Consider the following 24,712-nt stretch of genomic DNA (forward strand, 5'->3'; position numbering starts at 1 on the left):
TTTGCAATGTTTGGAGAGGAGCTAGAATCTGAGGGGAAGGCATTATTTAATTTCTGAGGATGTGACAGGCAATAATTTCTCAACTTGAACCGAACCATCATTTTTTTAATTGCAATGTGTGGAGTGTCTGGAACCTGAGCGAAAATGATCAGTTGGTTTAAAAAACAAATTGGCTCTAAAATTAGAACAATCACTATTTTTTTCAAATTCAGACATAACCTTATTTTTTATATTTGTAAAAAAATGAGGTCAGAATGACCTAGTAGATCCAATTTTTTAAGGGTTTGTTAAAAATAATTCCAATAAATTCATTATTATTAAAAATCAATATTTTTCAATTCGGACATAACCTAACTTTTTTTAAATAAGTTAAAAAAAACTAGTTCGGTTTGACCTAACAATTTTTGGAAATCTAATTGGCTGGAAACTAACAAAAAATAAGTAAAGGAACCCTACTTTCCCAAAAAAAAAAAAAAAAAAAATTAAAGACCCATTATTTTAAAAATCAAAAATGCAAAGCTACAAATTAACCTCTATGAGTAGGGCCATTCCACTTTTCCAATATTAATATTTTTAAATCCAAATATCCCAAAGTGCATAGCTTCATGGAAATGTCTACGAGTTTGACACCTTCACCAAAAAGGGTATGGTGAGAACGGTGGGTGGAAACTTAAAAAAAAAGCCCATTCAAAAAAAATCCTTTAAAGATCTATAACTTTATAAAAAATCAATCAAAATTGTCCCCCTAAATTTATAGCTCCATATAAACATCTGTGAGTGAGTATATGGTTTGATACCTTCACCAAATATGGATGCACAGTGAGGATGAAGAACGTTCAAGCAGCAGCCTACAAAAAATGCTTTGAATTAAAACAATTTAAATTTTATGTTGCAGGTGGTTTACTGACTGACTGGCTGGATATTTTGCTTTGATTCTTGTTGTTGCTTTTTTTTCTGTTATGATAACATTTAATTATTTAGCTTATGTTGTTGTTTTTTAATTAGTTCATAGTTGTTGTGGTTGTGTTTTTTCTGTTAAGCTCAAGTTTTATTGTTTTTTGTAATTGAACGGAAATAACTCTAGAATAAATGCTTGTGGATAAAACGGAAAATGAATGGAGAATTCATGATCAACTGGGAAATTAAATACATAAAGATATTAAGAGATTTGTTTTTTGGAGGTAGAGAGCTTCTAAAAAGTTAACAAAAAACAAAACATAGAAACAAAACATATATATGGAAAAAGCGGCAGCAGCAGTGGTAATTGAATGAAATTTAAAAAAACAAAAATGGCAAAACTAAACCTTTTGCAAATACAATATGAGAATTTAGTTTCATTTTTTTCATCTTTCCTTTACAAGCAATATCCTGATTGCTATTTGCTGATTTTTTTATGATTAAGAATTTTAATTTTTTTGTTGTTTATTTTTTATTTATTATTATGCAATATATTTGCCGCCTTTTTCTTTTTGCTCTTTCTCTAAACGAATTTGACGAATTCACATTTGTTTTGCAGAGATTGTTTTAGTTGTTGTTTTTCTTATTATATTTTTCTTGTATTTTTTTTTACTTTTATAGTTTTTTGTTTTGTTATTGTTGTTTTTCATAGTTTTCGTGTATTATATAATATGCAGCTTTGTTGTTTTTTTTTTGTAATCTTTTTTTGTTGTTTTTTTTTTCTGAACTGCTAGCAAAAGACAAAAAGAAAAACATAACACTTTTGTTGTTTGTTGTTGCTGTTGTTGTTTTTGTTTGTAGTTCTCTCTAATTAGTTGTTCAGAGTATAAATTTGCCGAATAGAATACCAAAGATTGCAGCGGCAAAAGCGAGCGCTATATAGAACATGGGAATTTGCCTTTCAGCCATACCAGGGGTAAAGGGTTCACGTACCGTGGGTACTGTGGATCGAATTCGAATCACTTGTTCCTATATAAAAATAGAAGAATAAAATCAATTAATAATGGTTTGAAATGAAAATTTAATTATTAAAAATAAAATCCACCCATTACATTGGTGTAATTTTGAAAATTGTATGGACCCCTGTGAGTTATTCTACTATCTGAAATGCCAAATTACTGCTCAAAGCGCAAAATACCTCATATGGCGGAAACTGTTATATTGGAGATATTTTCAAACATGGAAGTATGTGTTTGCCACATTGTGGCATTTAAGGAGAATTATAATTATGAGCTCTGAATATTCCATATTTTTGACAGGAGGAGATTGTTTATACTCTGTCCCGAAATGACAAAGACCTAGGACCTTCAAAATAACCAAACACTGAAAATGCAACTAAGGCCTTCATTGATATCGTTAAAAAGGCAAAATTGGTTCGATGACATAGAAAAGATCAACCGATTGAAGACCGCTATATTAAAGGAGATAGGTCCCCAAAGTGGTGTGATTTTTACGGAGGTTTTCAAATTCTACCTTTCTGATATTCCACAACCATCGGAAGGCATAGATATCATAATGTATGGGTATGGATGTACTATCCTGTTATTGATGAAGTATGAAATGCCTGCACTAAAAACTGTCTACTGGTGTTATGAGCGTTCATCTGCACAACCGATGTCGATGCCAAAGCCCCACCCAGACACACCAGGAGTTATCTAGAACTACAGATGGAGACATTACAACAATATCGTATGAATTCTATAATATTTCAGCCACATCAATTCAGCTGGGATTTTCAAAATACCCAAAAGGATCCCGACCTTTATAGAGAAGCTACGATAAGTTGTTATAGTTAGACTATCCTATATATATATATATATATATATATCAACAGTACCATTTTTGATTCGAATTGGATGAAATTTGGCACAGTTCATTTATTTGGCCCAAGGACGAACCCTATTGAAATTGGGAAACATCGGTTCAAATTTAGATATAACTCCCATATATATTTTCGTCCGATTTAATGTAAACAGTGCACCAAAGTCCCTTTATATCCTTCGATTTGCACGAGATTTTGCATAGCTTACTGAATTCAGTCTAGAACGATGTGTGTAAAATTTCGTGCAAATCGGTTCAGATTTAGATATAGCTCCCATACATATTTTCGACCGATTTATGATAAATGGTGCACCAAAGTCCCTTTATATCAATTAGCACGAAATTTGGCATAGGGTACTGAATTTATGTTTAGAATGATGAGTGGTGAGTTTCGGGAAAATCGGTTCAGATTTAGATATAGCTCCCATATATATTTTTGTCCGATTTTATGTAAATGGTGCACCAAAGTGCCTAATAATTATCTTTCGATTTGCACGAAATTTGGCATAGCGTACTGAATTAAGTCTAGAGTGATGTGTGTAAAATTTCGTGAAAATCGGTTCAGGTTTAAAGTACGACTTTACTACTTTTTTAATTTTGGTTTTCAAAATGTTGACCTTAATTATCTTACCTTCAGATTAACAATTTCTTTTCTCAATTTACTGTTCTCCTCACGCAACTGTTTGAGTTCATTCGTCAGCGATTCTGATTGTTCAGAAGTATCCATAACTGAAGTCTGCTGAAATAAATAAAAAAGACATATAAATACAGATAAATTATATTTTAGCATTAATAGAATTTTCAATTTAAAAGAAAATATATAAATAAATAAATTGATTTTTTGTTGAATCTATTTAGCATAGAATAAATGTAAACATAACACATACAAATCTACACGTCTAGATAGTATTAAGTAAATCGATACCTCGAAATTTGTTCAATTATATTTAACAATGTTTGTCTTCTGTGACAATAATATACTCTCATTGAGCCATCATATTGAACCGATTTTTAAACACATTCACGCTTCTCGCCGTGAATGTGTCGAGAAAATATTTGTGGAGAATCTACAATTCATATTCTCAAAATTGTTGCGATAATCCTTATAGTCCCTTGTTAATCATGGTAAGAATTTCTATTCCTCCATGAGGAGACTTCTGTCCTGATTAGATAACAACTACTGGCCTACTACGAGAAGATCTTATGTTCAGACCTTCTGTTTGTTTTCTTTGGGAAGACCTTCTGTTGTTTGTAAAGAACTTTTGTGCTTCATTGGAAATATGTTCTTCTATGAGAAGAGTTTCCGGGCTTCTAGAAAAACTTGGTTGGCTATGAGACCAACTTAAATTAAAAGATTAAATTTTTAAAACAGTTACAGTCCTTTAAGTTGTAGTAAAAACAAATAAATAATTGATTTAAAAACCTTCTGGAATTCTATGAAATCACCTTCTGGTCTTCTATTAAAAGATCATCCATGTGCAAATAGAAGACAGTAAAAAGTGACCGAATTACAACAAAATGGATCAAAATAAAAAAGTAACACATGCCATAAATGTCCTGAAAAGACCTTCTGCTCTTCTATGAGAAGACCTTCTGTGCTCTTCTATGAGAAGACCTTCTGTGCTCTTCTATGAGAAGACCTTCTGTGCTCTTCTATGAGAAGACCTTCTGTGCTCTTCTATGAGAAGACCTTCTGTTCTCTTCTATGAGAAGACCTTCTGTGCCCTTCTATGAGAAGGCCTTCTGTGCTCTTCTATGAGAAGACATTCTGCTCTTCTATGAGAAGACCTTCTGCTCTTCTATGAGAAGACCTTCTGCTGTTCTATGTCTATCTATCCCTTTACCAGATTTTTAAAATCATAAAAAATATCAATTAAATTTTCCACACATTGCTTTCGAAGCCATCTGAACTTTTTGTAAAAGTAATATAGATTTAAATTGTATATGTTCTCATTTTTCAATTTACCTTTTCTTCATTTTTAACTTGTGGAGGTGAGGATGATTGCTCAGGTTTGACAACTTTAGCAGCAGCTGATGCATCACCACGATTATCTTCCTGTGGTATTTCAAAGACACACTTCAATTTGGCATCCATGAAATTTTCTGGTGGCAACTCCTTCCACTAAAAAAAACACACAACAATATTATATTAATAAAACAAAAACAAACATTAATCAATAAAATATATATTTACAATATTGAAAAAGGTCGAGCTATCCTCGTCTTCATTTTCTGGCAATAAAACACTTTGGACCATAAACTTGTGTTTGTTCTTTTCAAATGGATCAAAATTGAAGGGCTGTAAGCAAACTGAAAAAGAATGAAAGAAAAAAATTATTAGTTATTAATACGTTTGATTCATATTCAAATGAAATGTATTATACTCACTTTCAACCGAAGCTGATTCATGTGCTCGAATAACGCCAAAATTTGGACGTACACAGTAACGTTTGGGAGCGGTTGTTTTTATTTTAAATAAAATACTACGATCCGAAGGATTAGTTAAATTTAATGTGGTTATCACTTGTTTAGTAAATGGACCTGTGGTGGGGGAATAAAAGAAGAAATAAATGGCATTATTATTATTTTGAAGAAAAGTATAGCAAATAGGCAAATTAAAAATGTAAACAAGGAAGTTCGGTGGTTGGGCCCTACTTTTTATATACCCTCTAATATGAGGTGCACATTCAAAATACCTAAGATTTATCGGAGAAAACAAAATACCCAATTACATACACTTATATTGAAATTCTCCTAGGCCAATCAAAATACCTATAAACGAACATGATATTTATATATGAAGGCAATCCTATAGATCAAACGATATTTATATTTTTTGATAAAAAAAAAAAGATTTAACGTCCAATAAGAACTAAAAATATAAATATAGTGTCATTTCGATTGAAAAATGTCTCTGAAATCCTCAAAAAGTATACCGACGATTCTGAACATTTTTAGATAAGAAGATTTGCCACACCATCAAATTAGAGCCATTTCGGTAATACCAAATATGAAGAGCAACCCCAAGTTTTTTTATCCATATTTTTGGAAGAATTACTACCCCATGAACAACCAGTAAGGAAAGTAGTAAAGTCGGGCGGGGCCGACTATATGATACCCTTCACCACTTTGGGTTATTCAACAGATGAATGCTAACAGACGTCGAATTCTGCAACCTATACTAAATTTTTCATTTGTTCAGATATAGGGTTGCTTCTTACAATGGGACAAAATTACCAAAACTCGGGAGAAAATATATATAGAAGCTCTATCAAAATCTGAACCGGTACACTATTACATTAAATCGGACGAAAATTTATATAGGAGCTATATTTAAATCCAAACCGATTTTCAGGAAACTTAACACACATTATTCTAGACCTAATTCATTACGCTATGCCAAATTTCGTGCAAATCGAAAGATATATAGGGACTTTGGTACACCATTTATCTTAAATCGGACGAAAATATATATGGGAGCTATATCTAAATCTGAACCGATTTTCAGCAAACTTAACACACATCAATCTAGACCTAATCCATTTCGCTATGCCAAATTTCGTGCAAATCGAAGGATATATAGGGACTTTGGGGCACCATTTACATGAAATCGGACGAAACTATATATGGAAGCTATATCTAAATCAGGACCGATTTTCTCGAAACTTGGCAGACATAATTCTAGGCTCAATTCAGTACGTTATGCTAAATTTCGTGCAAATCGAAAGATATATAGGGACTTTGGGGCACCATTTACATGAAATCGGACGAAACTATATATGGGAGCTATATCTAAATCTGGACCGATTTTCACGAAACTTGGCAGACATCATTCTATACTTAAATGATTAGGCTGTACCAAATTTCGTGCAAATCGAAAGATATATAGGGACCGTTTACATTAGATCGGTTAAATATATATATGAGAGCTATATCTAAATCTGAACCGATTTTTCCCAATTTCAATAGGGTTCGTCCTTGGGCCGAATAAGTGACCTATGCCAAATTTCATCCAATTCGGATCATAAATGCGACCTGCACTTTGTTTACAATTTAACATGGACAGACAGACGTACGGACAGACGGACGGACGGACATGCAAAAATCGACTTAGAAAGTGATTCTATGCATATTCTCAAAAGGAACCATGTGTCTATCTCGTTTCCTTTTGCCTGTTACAAACATATGCACAAAGACATAATACCCTGTACCACAGTGTGGTGAAGGGTATAAAAATTAAAAATACCAAATTCGGTCTTTTTTAAGAGAACCTTCTGGTCTTTAATATGAAGACGTTTTGGCATACTAAGGGAACACCTTCTGAAATTCTATATCAAGAATTTCTGGTCCTCTATGACAAGAACTTTTGGTCCTCTATGAGGAAAACATCTGGGCAGCTATGAGAACAATTGCTGGGTATTTTATTATGGACCTTGTATGAAGAAACCCTCTGGTCTTCCATAGTAAACCCTACTAGTTTTGTATGAAGACTTTCTGGTCTTCTATGAGAAGACTTTTTGGTATTCTATGTGAAGACTTTCTGGTCTTCTATGAGAAGACTTTGTGGTCTTCTATGAGAAGACCTTCTGCTCTTCTATGAGAAGACCTTCTGCTCTTCTATGAGAAGACCTTCTGCTCTTCTATGAGAAGACCTTCTGCTCTTCTATGAGAAGACCTTCTGCTCTTCTATGAGAAGACCTTCTGCTCTTCTATGAGAAGACCTTCTGCTCTTCTATGAGAAGACCTTCTGCTCTTCTATGAGAAGACCTTCTGCTCTTCTATGAGAAGACCTTCTGCTCTTCTATGAGAAGACCTTCTGCTCTTCTATGAGAAGACATTCTGCTCTTCTATGAGAAGACCTTCTGCTCTTCTATGAGAAGACTTTCTGGTCTTCTATGAGAAGACATTCTTCTCTTCTATGAGAAGACCTTCTGCTCTTCTATAAGAAGGCCTTCTGCTTATATTTTATGAATGGAATATATTTCCAAACATCATTCTTTCTGAAGTATCTTCACATCTTCCAAATTATGAAATGTGAAAGCCATAAAGTATGAATTTAATTTAATAGCTCACCCGACCAAAGAAAAGAAAACCATTCATTTATCTAAATTGTATTACTTAACTCAATTTGCATTAGAATTGATGCCATTTTGGTTGCAAATAGATGTTAAAATACCTATCCGCCACAACCTTCCTCATTCCTCTCACAGACATTCCGAAAAACAAGAACCAACAACAAAAAAACACTTCATCGTCGCCGTCGTTTTCTTCGGCTGCCTTTGCTGAATGGCAACAACAACAACAAAAATGATACTCAAAAACAAAACTAAAGTATGTCCTTCATTTCCGAAACACACAAAAGAACCACTTGATGGAAAAGTGGGACAAGTTTACAATGAATGAATGAATTGAGCAAGTGACTGACTGATTGAATGAACGAACGAACGAATTACACACAAAAAGCGTGAAAATGTCTAAGGCCCAGAAACTAAAAAAAATAAATAAAAGACACAGAAAAAAACAAGACCAAAAGTTTAGTCAACTATTGGGAAAAAACAACAAATGGCTAAAAATAACAAAAAAAAGAGAAAAACCTAAACACAAAACCGCCAGCAAGAATAAAAATTGAACTGAATTCCACAAAACACAATACCGGGAGGAGAACACGTCATTCTTTTGATTTAGACAAACACAAGAAAGCACAGAGGGTGAGTGGCATGCGGAATTGTCGTCGATTGGTGACGTATGGGTATTCATTTAGCAATGAAACCAAAAAAAAAAAAAACAAAAAGGCAAATCTTTTATTTGGTAATTTTAAGATTTTGTTTAATAAAAAAATCATATTTTGTTTACATTTCAGTAGTGTTGGCGGGTTATTTTGGGATACCATTTGTATTTTGTTTTTGCAAAATAGTCAGGCTTAATCCCAGTTTGTTGTTTTTATAAAAAACAACTATTTATTTTTGTAAAGAAGCTATTAATAGCTTCTGGGGAGAATATCCCAACAAAAAACTAAGGGAACTGATGAGGATCAGTGGCGAGATCCGAAACTATAGTCTTCCCTGCCTTACCCCTCGGCGGACATTGCCATACATTCCCCACTAATAAATAGTTTACATTTCTTTAAAAGATTTTAGAATAAAACAACGAATGCGTTAATTTTTTACATTCGTGACATCTTCAATATATTTTTTTGCAAATTACAAACAAGCAAATGGGGGAGCAACTGCCGCCATAGACCCACAAACCACCCACCAAACAACACCCCTGCACACATAGTCAGGCGACAAGCAACTTAAAAAAAAAAAAACTAAGAATACTTCGCAAAAACAAAAAAAAAACACAACGACCCAAATGAGAAATATTCATGCATGCAATATTAACATGAAAACGTTTGTCTGAGGTTAAACTATTTTGAGTGAGTGGGTGGTTAGTAGGTGGGTGGGTGATGGTACTACATTAGGTTAGGTTGTTAGTTATTTCGTTAGATTAGTATAACTGTGTTACAAATACACAGGGGGCAGACAGAATAGGCTTAAGGAGACACATGGAAAGCAAGAGAGAAAGAGAGAGTTATGACAAGAAAAACAAAAGGAGGCACCACACGCCACCGCCGCATTCACCATGGAATATACTCGTATGCGAAATAAAGCAATTCATTCATATCATAATGTTCTGCTGCCTGCCAACCAGCCATATTCATATACCAAAATAAAGAAATAAAAAATTAAAAATCATTACTGTAAAAAAGGTTATGCATGCGCTAGAAATTCTCTTAAACTTGCAAAAAAGTGAAAGTTATTTTATTAGGTATGCAAATATTCATCGTGTGAAAAATTATCGTAAATCAAAACAATGTATTTAAGAGTGGGATGATGAAGCAAAAAAAAAATACACGTATTTTAGTCATCCTTTGGAAGCAATTCTGATGATTTCATAAGAAACAGATCATCTGTGAGAAGCTTTGTTTGCCATCTGTATGCGGGGTTTTAGTCTTCTAAGAAATGAAAATTCAGGCTTTTTATGAAAATGCCCTCTTATCTGTTATGAGAAGAGATCCTTCAATGCATCAAATATTCTATGAAAAGTACGCTGACCCCATAAGAAAAGAAAAACAGTAAGGAAAGTAGTAAAATCGGACTGGGCCGACTACATGTCAATATTCCCTCGAAGGAAAATACTCATGTGTTTCTGCAACCAATGATAAATTTAATTTCATCCGGGAAGATTTAGAGTCGTCTGCGCACCATGGTACAAATTTACGAAAACGATTTATAGCCAATTTGATACACACTATTCGGCAAGCCGCACTTTTCAAAATTTAATTTCAATCAGATACCCGTTCGTAATACGTATGGAAGCTATGGCTGCATCTGCACCAATTTCAACAAAACGCAATAACGTCATTCAAGTCTCACTTTATACTATGTGCAAAATTTCGTGTTAATCGGACAAATATTAGGAGTTTGTTGCGCCATTTACTTAAAACCTTACGAAAATATATATACGGGAGCTATATTTAAATCTGGACCGATTTTCCCGAAACTTACAACTCATCATTCTAGACTCAATTCATTATGCTATGCCAAATTTTGTACAAATCGAAGGATATAAATGGACTTTGGTGCACCATTTACCTAAAATCTGACCAAAATATATATGGGAGATATATCTAAATCTGAACCGATTTTCCCGAAACTTACCACTCATCATTCTAGACTCAATTCATTATGCTATGCCAAATTCTGTGCAAATCGAAGGATATAATGAGACTTTGGTGCACCATTTACCTTAAATCGGACGAAAATATATATGGAAGCTATATCTAAATCTGAACCGATTTTTCCCAATTTCAATAGGGTTCGTCCTTGGGCCAAATAAATGAGCTGTACCAAATTTCATCCAATTCGGATCTTAAAGCGACCTGTACGTTGTTTACAATTTAACATGGACAGACGGACGGACGGACATGCATAAATCGGCTTAAAAAGTGATTCTATGCATATTCTCAAAAGGAACCATGTGTCTATCTCGTTTCTTTTTGCCTGTTACAAACATATTCACAAAGACATAATACCTTGTAGGACAGTGGGTAAAGGGTATAAATATTTAGTATGGTACTGAAAAATAAGTTATTTTTAAAAAATGCTTAGTCTTATAAGACAGGAAGATTTAGGTTTCCACCTAGTATCTTTTGAGAACGCTTTAATCCCTCCTAGTCTTCTTCGGTAAAAACATGACCTCATTGTCATTTAATCAGATCATCTGATTTTATATGAGAAGACATTCAGAAGACATATTGGTCTGACCTCCTTTGAAAATACCTTGTGATTTTCACTGACGTGGCGACTGATAAAAAAGGTCTCCAAATCAATCGGGTCTACATTTCGAAATGACCCAAGCATACTCCAACGATGGCTGTCAATTAAGACTAAATATTTTCTGATCGTGGTTTTCGGTGAAAATACCTCTTTGCTCTTCCTGAAAAGCAGGTCTTTTTTGGGCTTCCTATGAGGAACAGATTTTGGACATCCACGAAATTCCTTACATTAGAGAACTTTGATTAGGAGATTCTGATATACACGGATCTGATGTACACTAAACGCTTCGGTATGAACTACTGAACTTCTTGAGCTTTGTATAAGAAAGATTTTTTGCTTGCAACTTGCTAAAAGATCCAGAGGCTGGAAATTTAGAATAACGTCCAAGGCATTCGAAAATTCGTGCTATATATAAAATTTATTTGAAAGGATGTTCTATAGCCTTTAGCTATTTTTCATCTTGATCCTCCTTCAATAGCCATTTTTCATCCATATAAATACTTTAAATACTGTGAATTTCAATTTCATGTATTATCCTAAAATTTACTCCATTCAAACAAAGAAATCATCTACAAACTGTAATCAATACCTTCAAAAATAAAATTCAAAATATTCCAAGAAAATATTGAAGACAAAAGTTCAAACAGGTGGTTGGTTGGCTGTTGCTAACAAGATTGTGGTCAAATTCAAAGAAACAGCAAATGGTGTGGAAGTTTATGACAATTTTCTTCTACAACATTTGGACAAGGACATCTGTAAAATCTGGGTGAGCCACAAACAACAAATTTGTGATTCGCTCGCTTTCAACACAACATCCAAGCAACACCTCATGAAGGTGGCTAACAAGATGGTAAGGTGTGAATGTCTATAGACACTCTGTTTAATTAAATTTCATAGTCTTTTTGGTGGCCACAAGCAATTTTTTTAGTTTAGTATAGTTTGTATCATTATTATGGTGGCGGTTTCATCGTTGATGGTATGGTAAGAAGTGCGATGACGGATGATACAAGATGGTGTTGGTATACCGGCACAATGAGGATGATACCTTACTTTACACACAATTCCAAAAGAATTAAGTTACAAAGTTTATCCTCATTATTATTATGATTATGTTTCGTGGTGCACATTTTTTAAAGGCATAGTAAAACAAGAGTGTGAAGAAGAAGAAAAAAAGAAACACGAAATAATCAATATTTTTACAATTTCGTGTGTGTGTGTGTCTGGGTTATACAATAGATATAGGAGGGAAGCCTTAGAAGATCATAAAATGAAAAAAAGAGCTACACATAAAATAATTATATAATTGTGATTATGTAACAAAGCAGACGATGAAGAAGAAAATTGAATACTGCCGTACACAATAATTATCATATCAAGAAATTGGAAATTAAAATGGAATAGTAATAATTTCTTTGAGGAGTTGAAATGACAACTGGAATAAAAAAGTGTACAATTTGAAAGTATCCAATTATAAATAATAACAATGTACTCAAGTCTAATGTCTCAATGGAGAATAGTATCGTAGAAGCTTTACACATTTAGAGTCCACTTGATTTCAAAAGAAATAAAATTCTATTATGATATATCCAGCATTTTTCCACAGGACAAAGAATACCTACAGCTATCCTATAGGAAGAAGAATACCTCCACTTCTTCCATAAAAAGCTGCAGCTCTTCCACAGGAAGAAGGAGACCTCCAGCTCTCCTAAAGGAAGAAGAATACCTCCAGACATTTGGTATCTAATAAAAACACAAAAGAAGATTTTTGAGTAACTTTATATGGGGGCTAACCGAAAAAGTGATCATTTTAGTAAAAACATTATATGGAATTCCAAATTACAACCATTTCGGTTGTAAAAATATAGCCCATTGTGAAGGGCTGCTACAACAACAACAACAATACCGACATTTGGCAAATGCCGTTTAAAAGCCGATATAAGTTCTATTAAGAAGACAAAGTAAAAATATGCAGTATAATTACACAGAATGAGAGAAAATTCGCAACTCCAATGGTAAGCAATTCCACGTACGTGCTTTTCGAACTAAAAATGATCTTCCAAATAAGTTCTTCCATATTCTTGGATTTCTGAAAGAGTGGAAAAAATGGAAGGCTCTATATAATGAAGTCGGTTTTGTACTTTTAACTATCTTGTGAAATAACAACAAATTTCGAAGGTATATATATTTATTAAACGTGCATCCAACAAATTTCTTGACATTGTTCGATACACGATTTCTTCTAGGAATATTTTTCGAGTTATTGCATTGACGAGACGCTTTAATGTATTCAGATGTAAGCCCACTGCGCCTGTAATAACTTTAAGTCCATAGTTTACCTGCGACATTAGTAAAGCATGAGCTACTATATACCTTACATGAAAGTGTAGATATAAGTTAGAAGCATAAATTCTACGTAACTAAGATAAAATCTGACCCGGTAATGCTTCAATGTGGTGACTGAAAGAAAGCTAACTATCAATGATAACGCCGAGACAATTTATTCTGTCCAAAAACTGAATCCTGTTATGTTGTATAAATACATCGAACTCAGGGAATACACGATTAGAGGGACGAAATAGAAAAGCCTTACTCTTAGACATGTTAATGCTTAATGAATTTCTGTTAGTCCATATAAAAATATTTTGAAGGCAGTTTTTTATGCTGGCTTGACATATTTGGTTTAAAGTAGGATAACCACTAAAAAGTAAAAATATATCTGCAAACTAATAGGTTTTACATTCATCAAGTTGTGTGTGCATTGGCAGATCATTTACATAGAGTATGAATAGTAGTGGCCCTAAAACAGATCCTTGTGGAACCCCCGATAAAAAAGGGGCAAAGAATCTGATCTAACTCCATTATACATAACAAATTTGGACCTTCCCCTCAGATAAGAAAATCACAGGAAGTCCAGGGCGTCCAGGGAAAAAAGAATGCTAAGCTTGGCAGCATTAACATCCTCCCTACGAAGTTAATGTACTAAATTAGAGCAAAATCGTTGGAAAAACGCGCTAATAAATCTCCAAATTTCGGAAAATGTGGGCACCGTTATAAGGGGGTATGCCTAAACCTGGATCGGTATTGCCCACCTTCGAACTTGTCCTGCCTGCATGCAAATGGCGCAACTCTAAGCAATATTTTGGCGATATATCTAGAGTGGTACCTCCTCGGCGAGAAGAGACCACATCCTATTGCCCACAATTTACTAACATCGGTTCTAATACACAATTTTTAACATCGAAATTATTATCTTGACAAACTGTATGTATGTTTGTCAACCATTAACAATTGAAATAAATTAAATGAAGAGCAGACATATAACATGACTCAGAACTGATGGTGCGACTAATCTTTTGAAAGCCTAAAATAAATAGCGTAAAAGTTGACGAAGGAAACGAAGACATGCCATGATATATTCACCATATTTGAAAAAAAGTCACAAGCAATAGGTATTTTTTTATCAATAACTTATTATTAATTAGTAATTTTATGTGCTATAACTTTAAAATAGTCCATGTAGTCCATATAAAATTGCACCATTTGGACGCCGTCGCCGCTTATCACTTCTCGAACACAAACAATCAATGTCATATAAAAATAACCAAAGTTGGTAGTAGTAGCAGCACCAGCCGCACCAAGAACATCATCAACACCTCAACACCATCGCCACTTGATAAAAATTATGACAATCACATTGTGTGTGTGTTGGAAGGGGGGAGGGGACAACAATGGAATGGAAGAATGTCAAAGTTCGCTTTTAGCCAGAGATTGCAAATAATAATAAAACAAAAACAAACAACATAGGTAATAATAATGGAAACCGAAAGCAATTGGGAAAAGGAAAAAATTGAAAAAATGATTTGCAATTTTCAGTTTTCTTTTTTGTAATTGTTTATCAAACAATAGCAACAGAATGTTGCTACAAAGCAAAAATCCGAAAACAGTTTAAAGTGCGAAGACCACCAAGATTTCTTGATAAAAAAATAACACAAGAAAATTTTGTAAATTTTTAGTTTTTGACTAAATAAAAAAACAAACGGGGAACACTCATCATCACGATGACTGACCACCAAAACATCATCCACTTCTAAATCTAGCCAAGGCAATTTTTATGAAACCACACACAAATTATTTTTGGCTAAAAACCATATAGAGCAAAATGAAATATATCCAAACGACGACGACACATAACAAAACGTGTGTATGCATGGGGGGAGACAAAGCAACAATCATCCAAGCATACGCACATTCTCAAAAATAAACCTGGCAGATAGTGTCACACTCGAAATAAAAGGGAAATCCCTTTTTCACAGTCGTGGTGTTCATCACAAGTTCCGTCACACAAAAAAAGGAAAAACAAACGGTTACTCATTTTCGCGGAAATTCAGGCATTCCTAATGCATGCACGCACACACTCATACATGTTTTTTTTTTCATTTTTTTGTTTCTTGTATGGCTAGGCCCGCTCCTCATTATTAGCCATTTCGTTTTTTGCCTGCTTCCTCTTCTTATTTCTTCCTGCCTTCCTTCCTTACTAACAATAAATATATATGTATGAACAAATTATTATTGGGTGGCTGTTGTCGGATGAATGTATGTAATAATTATTATTACAACACCAACAACAACAACAACAAACATTAATTTACTTACCACGGAAGCGCAGTTCGCTTGGTGGGTCAATGATCAGCTTTGCTTTTAACTGGGCCTCTGTGAATACAGCCATGTTTGTGATTTTCGGCTAACTCTGCTGCTGCTGTTGATTGTTGCCTTGTTTTTTGGAACTTCCACTCAACAAATTTTGAAATTTGTTGTTGTATTTTTCTTTTTCGTTTTTGCAAAAAAGAATTTAATTAAAAAAGCGACAGTTTTTTCTTTCGTTTTCGTTGCTACTTCTGTGTACTTCTTCTCTTCAGCCTTCTTTTATAATTCTTTTTTTGCTTGTCTTGTTCTTCTTCTTGTTCGATATTTCTTTTGCTTTTTTTTTTGCCAACCAACCTTCGCTTTCGATGATGACTGCACGGGAATTTTTTTCTTTTATGTTCGGAACGCAAAAATTATGTCGACCGATTTGTAATTTCTTCTTTTTCTCACGCCGGCGTTTTTTTCTTTCCGTTTTTCGTTTTTTTGCTGTTTCTGCAAGGCGAGTATCAAACTCTCTGCGTTTTTTTTTGGGGAAAAACAACAAAATAAATTAAAAAGCTAGCACAAAACAGTGATTAATCGAGAATTTCTTCGTTTTTCTATTATTTTTTTTTGTGAAATTTTTCTTTTCGAAACACACACACAGAAGAAAACTTCCTCAGGATATTTTTCCTGAATATTTGTGTGAAAAAAAATTTTTGCGAACCTTCCTTCTCAGTTGACGATGAACGATGACACGATGACGATTGACAGCCAGAGTTGCCGTTGTGCAACGAAAATGGTGCAATGGCACTTCAGTGAGAATTTTACCAGTATTTTTTTTTTTGACATTAAAAATTAACGTTAAAATTTGAAATAAAATATAACAGGGCGTTTACATTTAAGATTTTTCAGGATTTTTTAAATAATATATTTCAATGATTTATATAATGTTTACATTGTACTAGATTTTGTTAACTCGGTGGGTTTAAATTTCCATTGTTTATATGTCAAATAAGTCCTCATAAAGTAGGTTAACCCGATAAAAAGTTGTAATGTACATGCAGGGCCATATAGGCATGAATTTTTAATGAATATTTTTCATGGGCCATATAAACATGGATTTTTAAAGGCTCTATACAAGGCGTGGATTTTTAAAAGCTCAATATAAGGCGTGGATTTTGAAAGGCTGTATATATGACGTGGATTTTTAAAAGGTCTATATAAGGCGTGACTTTTTAAAGGCTCTGTACAAGGCGTGGATTTTTAAAGATTCTGTATAAGCCGTGGATTTTTAAAGGCTCCATATATGGCGTGGATTTTTAAAGGCTCCATATAAGGGGTGGATTTTTAAACTCTCTATATAAGGCGTGGATTTTTAAAGGCTCTATATAAGGCGTGGATTTTTAAAGGCTCTATATAAGGCGTGGATTTTGAAAGGCTCTATATAAGGCGTGGATTTTTAAAGGCTCTATATAAGGCGTGGATTTTTAAAGGGTCTATGTAAGGCCTAGATTTTTAAAGGCTCTATATAAGGGTGGATTTTGAAAGGCTCTATATAAGACGTGGATTTTGAAAGGCTCTATATAAGGCGTGAATTTTGAAAGACTCTATATAAGATTTTGAAAGGCGTGGTTTTTTAAGATTATATTTTGAAGGCTCTGGATTTTTTTATGAATAAATTTTCAAAGCTCTATAAAGGCGTGGATTTTTTAATAATATATTTTCAAGGCTCTATAAAGGCTTGGATTTTTTTTAAGAATATATTTCAAGGCTCTATAAAGGCGTGTATTTTTTTAAGAATATATTTTCAAGACTCTATAAAGACGTGGATATTTTAAGAATATATTCTCAAGGCTCTGTAAAAGCGTGGATTTTTTACGAATTTATTTTCAGGGCTCTGTAAAGTCGTGGATTTTTTTTAATGATATATTTTCAAGGCTCTATAAAGGCGTGGATTTTTTTAATAATATTTTTTCAAGGCTCTACAAAGGCTTGGATTTTTTTAAGAATATATAAAGGCGTGGATTTTTAAGAATATATTCTCAAGGCTCTGTAAATGCGTGGATTTTTTTACGAATTTATTTTCAGAGCTCTATAAATTCGTCATTTTTTTAAGAACATATTTTTAAGGCGTGGATTTTTTTAAAGAATATATTTTCATGGCTCTAAAAAAGATTATTTTTTCCAGGCTCTATTTATAGCTACGATTTTTTAAAGAATATTTTTAAAAGATATATGTCATGGCATAATTATACAAAGTAGCCTCATGCAGGCATATGTTTCCATTTTTTCTGGGTTTTTTACCGTTTTCTGCTTTCAAAATTTAAATGAAAATAACTTCCTTCGAAATGTACGCATATCTATCAAATTAATAGAACCCCCATCACCAAATTAGAACCCAATAAACCTGTCAAGTGAATATTTACCTTTTTATTTGTGTTTAACATCACGTGAGTATAATATGTATACTTGTGGTGTTGTTTGTATATTTCGTATGTGTGTTGTTGATGCTTTCGCCGGCAACTATTAATTCCAAGGCTCTAAATTCGTCCGGATTTAGACATATCCTTCGTCCTTGTGGGAATCTGTACACGTGGATTTTTAAAGGAATATGTTGTCAAAGGTCATATAGGCGTGAATTTTTTTTAAAGAATATTTTTTAAGAGCCATAGAAAAATAGAACATTTTTATAAGGGCTGACGTGGGTAATCTGAATCTTAAAACGTCATGTACATTATAACGTTGACCTGATTAACCTACTTTATGAGGATTTATTTGACATATAAGCTATGGTATTGACAATATAAAACCCACTGGGTTAACGGTACAATGTAAATGTGCTATTATCATCAATCTGGAAATTATCTTCTTTTCGACATTTTGCCCGTACAATGCAATATGGCAAGCATGTTCTTCACGTTCTCCTATTTCTCTAATGTGTTTATCATTTTGTCTCTTTCACTCCAATGCAGAAATGAGAAAGGCAAACATTCGATAAATGCATAAATGGGAGCGTAAAATAAAAAAGGGATGAACAAATCCCATTTGCAGAAATTTCCCAGTATTATTGTTTTTGTTATCGCTCTCTTTTGTTGATATTCGTAGTTTTTTTTTCGAAAAAAGGGTTGCCACTACAGTTACATTTTGACAGAATTGCAATGAAATTATATTGCGTATGGCGTAATAAAATGCATTATGGATGAATAGTCAGTTACTTTAAAAACTGCTAAATTGTAAACACTGTAGGCAGTGTTTATTTAATATCAGAATAAAATATATATTGTAAATTTTGCACCCACATTGATATTTCTGTTAGGATGTTTGGTATTGAAAACGAGATATATTGGTCCAAGTTTTGGTATTTAATTTTCTTCTGGTAGCTCCCTACCGTGGCATAGACCCTCATAAAAAAGTCCCTATCGATTTGAGGTATTTTGAATGTCACACTAATGCCTATCCTCGTTTTTGGATTAATTACAACCTGCTCAACAACGTGAATTACACCAACCACTTGTACATCGACATCTCTGGCTCAAAGGCTTTAAATGGTTTAGCTTTGGAGATAACTAACTTTAATTCGATGGATGTGTATGATAGGAGCAAATCTCGCTTCGGATTATTGGACCTTCGAAAAACTCATATTTTATAATTGTCTTAGGACCTGTATTTCGTGCCAACGCATTCCCTCCTGAGGTAATCACAATCGATTGGATCTCGATGAAACATGGCTTCCGGACACACCATTTTTATCCTATTACTTAGGCCCCGATTTTAATTCTCGATTTGCGCCTGCTTATCTTTAAGTTTCTCATTGGCCTAAATAAATATTAAATTTTAAAATAATACACTCTTAATTTATGAGTATATAACAAAAAAACAAGCAAAAATTCAAATACTTTTATTAAAAGTACATCTAATAAATACTATACGATCGATTACATGTGAGAATGTGTAAAAACTTGGAATCTGAAAAAAAAACAATAAATACGTAGTATTTATTTACCAAGGAACTGGAACTCTACTCTATTAGATAGTATTAAAACGCTACATTTGAGTTGAATGTTTTTTTCCGACTGTCCCCTCTTACTATCCTTAAGACATTTCCACCACCAATGCCTTGAATTTATCCAAAAATATTTGCTTGGCACTGCACTCCTTCATGGTGTCCACATATTTCTGTATATTCTTCGAAATACTCTCCTCTAAGGGTCGTCCACATTTACGTACTATATCCAATAGCAGCGATTCAAAACTCATGAATGTCTCCTCATAGATTTGTTCCGGTGCTGAGGAGATAATTTTCAACACTTTAATTTCCAACTTTTCAATTGCCTTATTATCATCTTCGATTTGGGGTAGCAAAAATCGTTGGACAATATTTGCATAGTTGGCCAAACAATGACGATAATTATTAATGGCATTGGGATTTTCAGTTTCATTAACGACACCGCTCAAGATGATCATAACATCGGAAATGTGTGGCAGAAGACGTTCGCTGCGTGCCAGCCATTCGGTTTCTTTCATGGTACAGCGGACGTAGTTCTGGAAAAAGATTTTTGTTGTTATTCATTATTTGAGAAATTTTTAGTCTTACTTACAATAATGAGAAACATTTCCGCTTCGGATTTATCCTCGATATCCAGCCGTATTAGAAAACGATCAAATTCTATGGGTATTTGATCGGGTGTCATTGAATATTTTTGAAAATAGTATTGTGTTAAGGGTTTATATGAATCCTTAATGACTTTGGTTATCCATTTGCGATCTGGGGAGAAGAAAATAGGGTGATTTACAAATAAAATAGAATACAATTTAAAAAAGTCTGGATCGATTTAAGATATTTTCAATGTCTGTCAGAGTGAAGGGAGTAAATAGTTCGACCCCACCGAAATTAGTGCAAATTTTCTTATTTAGTATTAAATCATACTATAATAAAAAAATACATAGAAACCTACCGAAATTAACTCGATTTTTTTCTTGTTAATTATTAAATTTTGTGATAGAAAACCCCTCCTCTCTTACCCTTCTCCGTGGCATTTGGTAGAAATTTCTTCGATGTCTTCTGGATAAATTGAATACATTCTCGCACAATTTCATCTCGTACATCTGTATAAGTTATCAAATCCCAACGCGCCTTATCCATAATTTGTGCAGCCATCAGCAGTACCGGAGCAGTTATTTCACCAAAATTCAATGGTTTATTCGATTGTGATTCCCCGTAGGAATTAATTAAATTCAAACATTTCACCAATGGCAGTAGATAGGTAAATTGTTGATTATCCAAAAATTGATTAACTTGTTTGTGGATGATTTGCTTTAGGAATTCCGTTTTATTATCCGGGTAATAGAGTGTAAAATATATTTCACATAGCAGGGCAGGGAAATAACGCTGCTCCAGACATGATAAATCATTGAAGGCTGCCATTAATTGAGGTCGGAAATAATTATTGGATAAGGGGCGACAACGTTTTACGGCCTTGACATAATTGCTGATGTGCTGCAGATTGTGGCATGCACATTCAAAGAAATTTTGCCACAACAATTGCGCCTGTTCAAAGGTGAGTAGAAGAAATTGTTGCATATCAAATTCACTTGTGTCGGCTGCAGCACATTTATTAAAGAATTCTGTACTACGATTGGTGATATCGGAACGTGCAAACAGCGTCGATTCATAACCAAAGAGTTTACATTGGTAGTTGAGTATATCGAGAATGTGATCTTCATTGAAATTTTCCATTGCCAAGAGAACTAGCTCGGACAGTTCTTCATAATCCTCCGGATCAATATCCATATTTTCTATATTCGGTTTGGTGTCAATATTCGAATCATTTAAATCTTCGTTATGATTGCGTATTATTTCCAATTTTATAAAATCTAATATTTGTTTGCAATTTTCCACGGACATTAGTTTAATGTTTTGTTTAATCGTTTGCAGACATTCATCGTTGCCGAGAGCCACAACAGTGCGGTTGATGAGTTCATTAAACCAGGCTCGTCGAACTTTATAGTCAAGTGATTGATCATCGAGAGCATTGAGTATGTCGCCAATACGAGCCTCTTGTACAGTTTCTTCCAAAGTTCGGGGACGTATTTCAATGACCTTCAGCTGCTGTTGGACATCATGACCAAAGGTTTTATTTTTCAACATTCTCTCGCCCACGCGATATGCCATTTCACCCACCACCTCTTGTAGGGTTTGTTTATCATTTATATCGATTTCAACCCAATATATGAAAATATCAATTTTCACCAGCAGCACATTGTTTTGTAGAGCATTTAGAAGGGCGGTAATTATTTTCATTTGCTGTTCCTTTAACTCTTTACTTTCCGCTGTGGAAACATTGCCATTTACCTTCTTACATGGCTGTTGACAAATATCATATTCCGGCCAATCTTCCGCGGGATTTGCTAAATCCCCATTTTCATAGACATCAAATGCGTAGAGGACCATTTGCAGCAAATGCTTCAAGGCAAACCCTGAATATTTATACATTTTTTTCTTACTGAAATTTTTAAATTTCTCAGCATCGGGAGTATAAAAGAGCCGCAATAGATTCATGGCATAATCATATAGTTTATTATAAATTATCCGTGTATCCACACTATCCATTATTCTCAGTTCCGAACGAGTGATTGATATAAATATTGCCTTTAGAAGTTGTTCAACTTTGGCCAGGACCTCAAAGGCATCATCGATATATTTTAGAGAATCTGTGGCTGGTTCAAAATATTGAAATGAAAACCAACATGGTGCATAGGATAACATCTCATTAAAATATTGATCCAAATATAGCTCCCACACCAAGGTGACGAGCATAAATTTCGGCAGCAATGGACATATTTCCAAGACATGGACAATATTTTGATCACTACGTAAATCATATTTATATGTGGCATCTGTATTGAACATGAGAAACATTAATATTTTCCTCATAATATGTCCCTTTTCCGGCAAGGGTTTCTTCGTTTCTTTATCCACCAATCCAGCCTCGGTTAAATATTCTTGTAAACGTCTCACCAATTCATTTATGAATGCCTCATTACCTTGAATGAAATAAAATCAATATTTATTATCAAGATATGTCCATCTTCGAGGAAAACACCCACCCTCCTGGCCGACCGAACGACTTACCTCCTCGAAAATAGACTTTATTGAATGGCTTGACATGTTTGTTACAATGTTCCAACACCGATTTGATGCCATTAAATTCTTCACAATATTCCATGACTGTTTCACTTTTTAATTTTTCCAATGTCCTGAATAGATCGCGCATTTGTTAGATTTCTTATCGACCTTTGGCAATGTTTGATGTTCTAAGCGCAAAATTTCGTTTTAAATTCCAAAGGACCTCCTTTTTTGTTGTTTGATGCAAAAATTTGCAAAATGTTTTCTGTTTTTGGCACATGTAAACAACTTCCTTCCCGGCATAATAGGGTTGCCAAGTATTCGTATTAAGAGGTTCTTTTTGCAAGCATCACAAATATTTATTAAGTGGTTGGGTGATATGATAAATTCTGAGGTGTTTTGAAATCTTCCCCTTTAAATTTGATGAAAATACTACGTTATGCGAAGTGTATCCGAATTTGGAAAGGAATCTCACATTTTGGTACTAAAAAATGGTAAATCTTTTTAAATTGCTAAAGGTGAATTTGAAAAAAGTTGGTTAATTGAAAGTTCCTGCAGGTTCTGGAACAGAGCATTTATAATTTTCCAAAATAATATATTTGGATGCACCAGAAGGAATGCATATGTACTACATGTCGGATTTTCGAATCATTTTATGTGAGGTTATGTTTTTTCAATTTTTTTAATGTTTACCGATAGTACACATTTCCGTGCTTGATTTAGTTTAAAAATGACTGCTAATGACTCTATATATGAGATTTATAATTTTTACGATTACATCTGGGTCATCTAAACAGAGATCTTATGTTCCAACTACCAATCTACGGGCTAGCGGTTGGATGAAAGCGACCGAGAGGTAACACATAGAAATTTGTTGGTATCTCGGTTTCGGGGAGTCCATTTGACGTCTGGGCGATTGAAACTCGAGTTAGAGTTGAGTCTAAACGTCGAAAATATCACTTTTTCACTCACTGGACTATTTATATATGATTTCCAGTTCTTCGCTAGTCCAATGTACCTTTGTAATTCGCCTAACAGTTCCTTGTACCTTTATAGTGCTGCTTGTCGCTTACCCAATGTGTTAAAACAAACAGAGTTATTTAGAACTAGAAACCCATAGCCAGAACATGTAAAAAATGTCTATGGGGATGTGACGTAAAGTCCTCTCGACAGGAAAGTTGACAACCAAGTTACCAATAACCCGGTACTATAGCAATGCGAGGATTCGACCTTAAATGAGCCTATTTTGTCTCCAAAATCTCAAATCGCTGTAACATAGAGACCTCGCTGAACCAGGAATCAATCCAGTAAAACATTTCCCATAGTCTGATATGGAGTCAGTGATAAGTTCTTCGTGTCTAAATCCTTGACATAGTAATGTGGCTGCCAAAGCTTCACTTCCGCCTTTTTTCTCCTAGGGACGTAATATAGTGACAGGGGGGTTGAGTGGGTCCTCAGCCGATGTTTCCCCTAGTTCGGGTGTTTTGGCACGCGAGTTTTTACATAGAGAGTGTACACTGTACAGTTCTCTATGAAAAATATATTGGTTCCACGGTGCATGATGCAATAATAAGGTGATGTATCACAACAAAAACCTTTGTTTTTGTCTCGCATCGAATGCAAGTAGAAATTACGCACTTTGACAGTTAATCCAGACATCAGCTGCGCTAAATGGACTACCTATTTATTGTCCCATGCACCGTAGTATAGTATGAGTTCCGTTCCAAAACCTAAACGAATCTACTGCTTTTAAAATTTTTGCCGCCCCTGAACCCACAAAAATGGTAAAACAATAAAATGGTAAAAACCAAATTTAAGAGAGCATAAAACAAAATGGCGTTCTCTTTGGAGAGTTTTTAAT

At 34.1% G+C, this 24,712-nt stretch overlaps 2 protein-coding genes across 2 annotated transcripts; both read right to left on the reverse strand.

Moving 5' to 3' along the window:
* Positions 1–1,768: 1,768 nt before the first annotated feature.
* LOC133322483 (vesicle-associated membrane protein-associated protein B) lies at positions 1,769–15,865 on the reverse strand. Its single transcript, XM_061531477.1, has 6 exons — positions 15,753–15,865; positions 5,167–5,319; positions 4,973–5,088; positions 4,745–4,900; positions 3,410–3,517; positions 1,769–1,926 (listed from the first exon to the last, which is right to left on the reverse strand). The coding sequence occupies exons 1-6, from the start codon at positions 15,823–15,825 to the stop codon at positions 1,777–1,779; spliced, it is 756 nt and encodes a 251-aa protein (XP_061387461.1). The 5' UTR covers positions 15,826–15,865; the 3' UTR covers positions 1,769–1,776.
* A 3,952-nt stretch (positions 15,866–19,817) lies between these two features.
* LOC133322484 (uncharacterized) lies at positions 19,818–23,009 on the reverse strand. The gene is made up of 4 exons (XM_061531478.1): positions 22,858–23,009; positions 20,748–22,769; positions 20,324–20,490; positions 19,818–20,267 (listed from the first exon to the last, which is right to left on the reverse strand). Exons 1-4 carry the CDS (start codon positions 22,997–22,999, stop codon positions 19,818–19,820), a joined length of 2,781 nt encoding a protein of 926 aa, XP_061387462.1. The 5' UTR covers positions 23,000–23,009.
* Between the last annotated feature and the right edge of the window lie 1,703 nt (positions 23,010–24,712).

Source organism: Musca vetustissima, unplaced genomic scaffold (assembly GCF_032173495.1).
Source record: "Musca vetustissima isolate MV318-11 ecotype Yass unplaced genomic scaffold, APGP_CSIRO_Mvet_v1 utg4863, whole genome shotgun sequence".
Classification (NCBI taxonomy): Eukaryota; Metazoa; Arthropoda; class Insecta; order Diptera; family Muscidae; genus Musca; species Musca vetustissima.